Source organism: Buceros rhinoceros, unplaced genomic scaffold (genome assembly GCF_000710305.1).
Source record: "Buceros rhinoceros silvestris isolate BGI_N320 unplaced genomic scaffold, ASM71030v1 scaffold24610, whole genome shotgun sequence".
Classification (NCBI taxonomy): Eukaryota; Metazoa; Chordata; class Aves; order Bucerotiformes; family Bucerotidae; genus Buceros; species Buceros rhinoceros.
Window position 1 is genome coordinate 8,173 of NW_010388232.1, and position 1,554 is coordinate 9,726.

General features: G+C 59.3%; 1 protein-coding gene across 1 annotated transcript in view; it reads left to right on the forward strand.

The window, feature by feature from the left end:
- The window catches only part of TMEM259 (transmembrane protein 259), a gene marked incomplete at both ends in the record, with an annotated part of 9,719 nt that extends 8,169 nt beyond the window's left edge, over positions 1-1,550 (forward strand). The window contains 3 exon segments of the mRNA XM_010145266.1: positions 250-382; positions 755-854; positions 1,392-1,550. Of these exon segments, the coding sequence (XP_010143568.1) occupies positions 250-382; positions 755-854; positions 1,392-1,550 (392 nt within the window).
- Positions 1,551-1,554: the final 4 nt, after the last annotated feature.

Genomic DNA, 1,554 nt, shown 5'->3' on the forward strand with positions numbered 1-1,554 from the left:
AAACACCGCCCCCCCGTGAAATCCGGCCCTGCGGGGGCCCAGCCGATCTCGGGCCCACGCGGCGGCTGCAGCCGGTGGTGGGACATGTTTGCCCTCAGCCGCTGCCTTAACCAGAGTGAATTTATCCTGCCACCGTCTCTGCCGTGCGGTCCAACGGCCCCAGCTCTGACACGCTGGAGGGTTCCGCGTGCCCCTTGGGGATCCCTCTGCCCGTGCCCTGCAGCGTGCTGGTGTCACACCCTCTCGTAGGTATGGAGGCCATTATGTCAGAGTTCTTCAACGACACCACGACAGCCTTCTACATCATCCTCATCGTGTGGCTGGCTGACCAGTACGATGCCATCTGCTGCCACACCAACACGAGCAAGAGGCACGGGCTCAGGTAGGAGCCAGCTGGCACCTCATCCCAAGTGACACATTCTCTGGTGGGAGACGGACACCTCAGATCTGTTCAGACCTTCCCAGGCAGGAGGGCTCCACTCCTCAGAGCTTCCCTGTGTCTCTATGGGAGCTGCCCTGTGTGTCACAGGATCCCTTGTGCTGTCACTTCCACTTTGGGACTCAAGAATCGCCTCTGTCCTTTGCCTGCCCCCCGTTCTGCTCCCTGGAAGATCTCTCCGTAGGGAGGCAGCTCTAGTTGCTGTTACTGGAGGCTGCAGCACACTGGGTGCAAAGCCCCAGCTCAGATTGAGGTCCAGGAGTCACCTTTGTCCTGTCCGTTGCCATATCCTGATATTTCTGGCTTTTCTCCCAGGTTCTTCTACCTGTACCATTTTGCCTTCTACGCCTACCACTACCGGTTCAACGGGCAGTACAGCAGCCTGGCGCTCGTCACCTCCTGGCTTTTCATCCAGGTGAGTCGGTATTGCCTCTGCCACGCATGGGTGCCACCGAGGCAGGTGCCACCGTGTGACTTCAGGCCTGGTCGCTGCCCCCCCCACCTCGGAGGGCTCCGGCTGCCCGCAGCTTCAGCCGTTCCGTGGCTGATCGTATCAGCACAGCTGGTGGAGCAAAGGGAGAAAATGGGCTGCAGTTGGGGCTTTGTCAGGCTTCTGGTCAAGCTGAGGTGGAGGAGCCATGTTTATGTGAGATGGAAACGATCCCTGGAGTGACAGGGGACCTGCAGAACGGGGCTGTGGAACAGCAGGACTGTGTGGTCACTGGCCCCAGTCCAGCCGTGTGACTGGTGAATGGTCCTCGGGACCGAGGGGAGGGTCAGGTCTGGGCACCGAAGGTGCTAGTAAGTCCAGCTCCGGTTCGGTGTCTCCAATATCCTGGTTCAAGCAAACCTGCAGGCTGTCAGAGCTGAGTTCTCTGGTCGCTGTGATTACAGCGAGAGGAAGGTGGGGCGTTCTAAGGTCTGTCTGAGCCCACAGCTCTGGCCCGATGAGTGACTCCTTTCCCTTTGCCTTCCCCACCATTCAATGATTTATTTCTTCCACCACTACGAGCTGCCGGCCATTCTCCAGCAGATCCGCATCCAGGAGATGCTGCTGCAGACCCAGCAGGTGGGTCAGGGCACTCAGACCACACTCCAGGACAACCTCAACAACA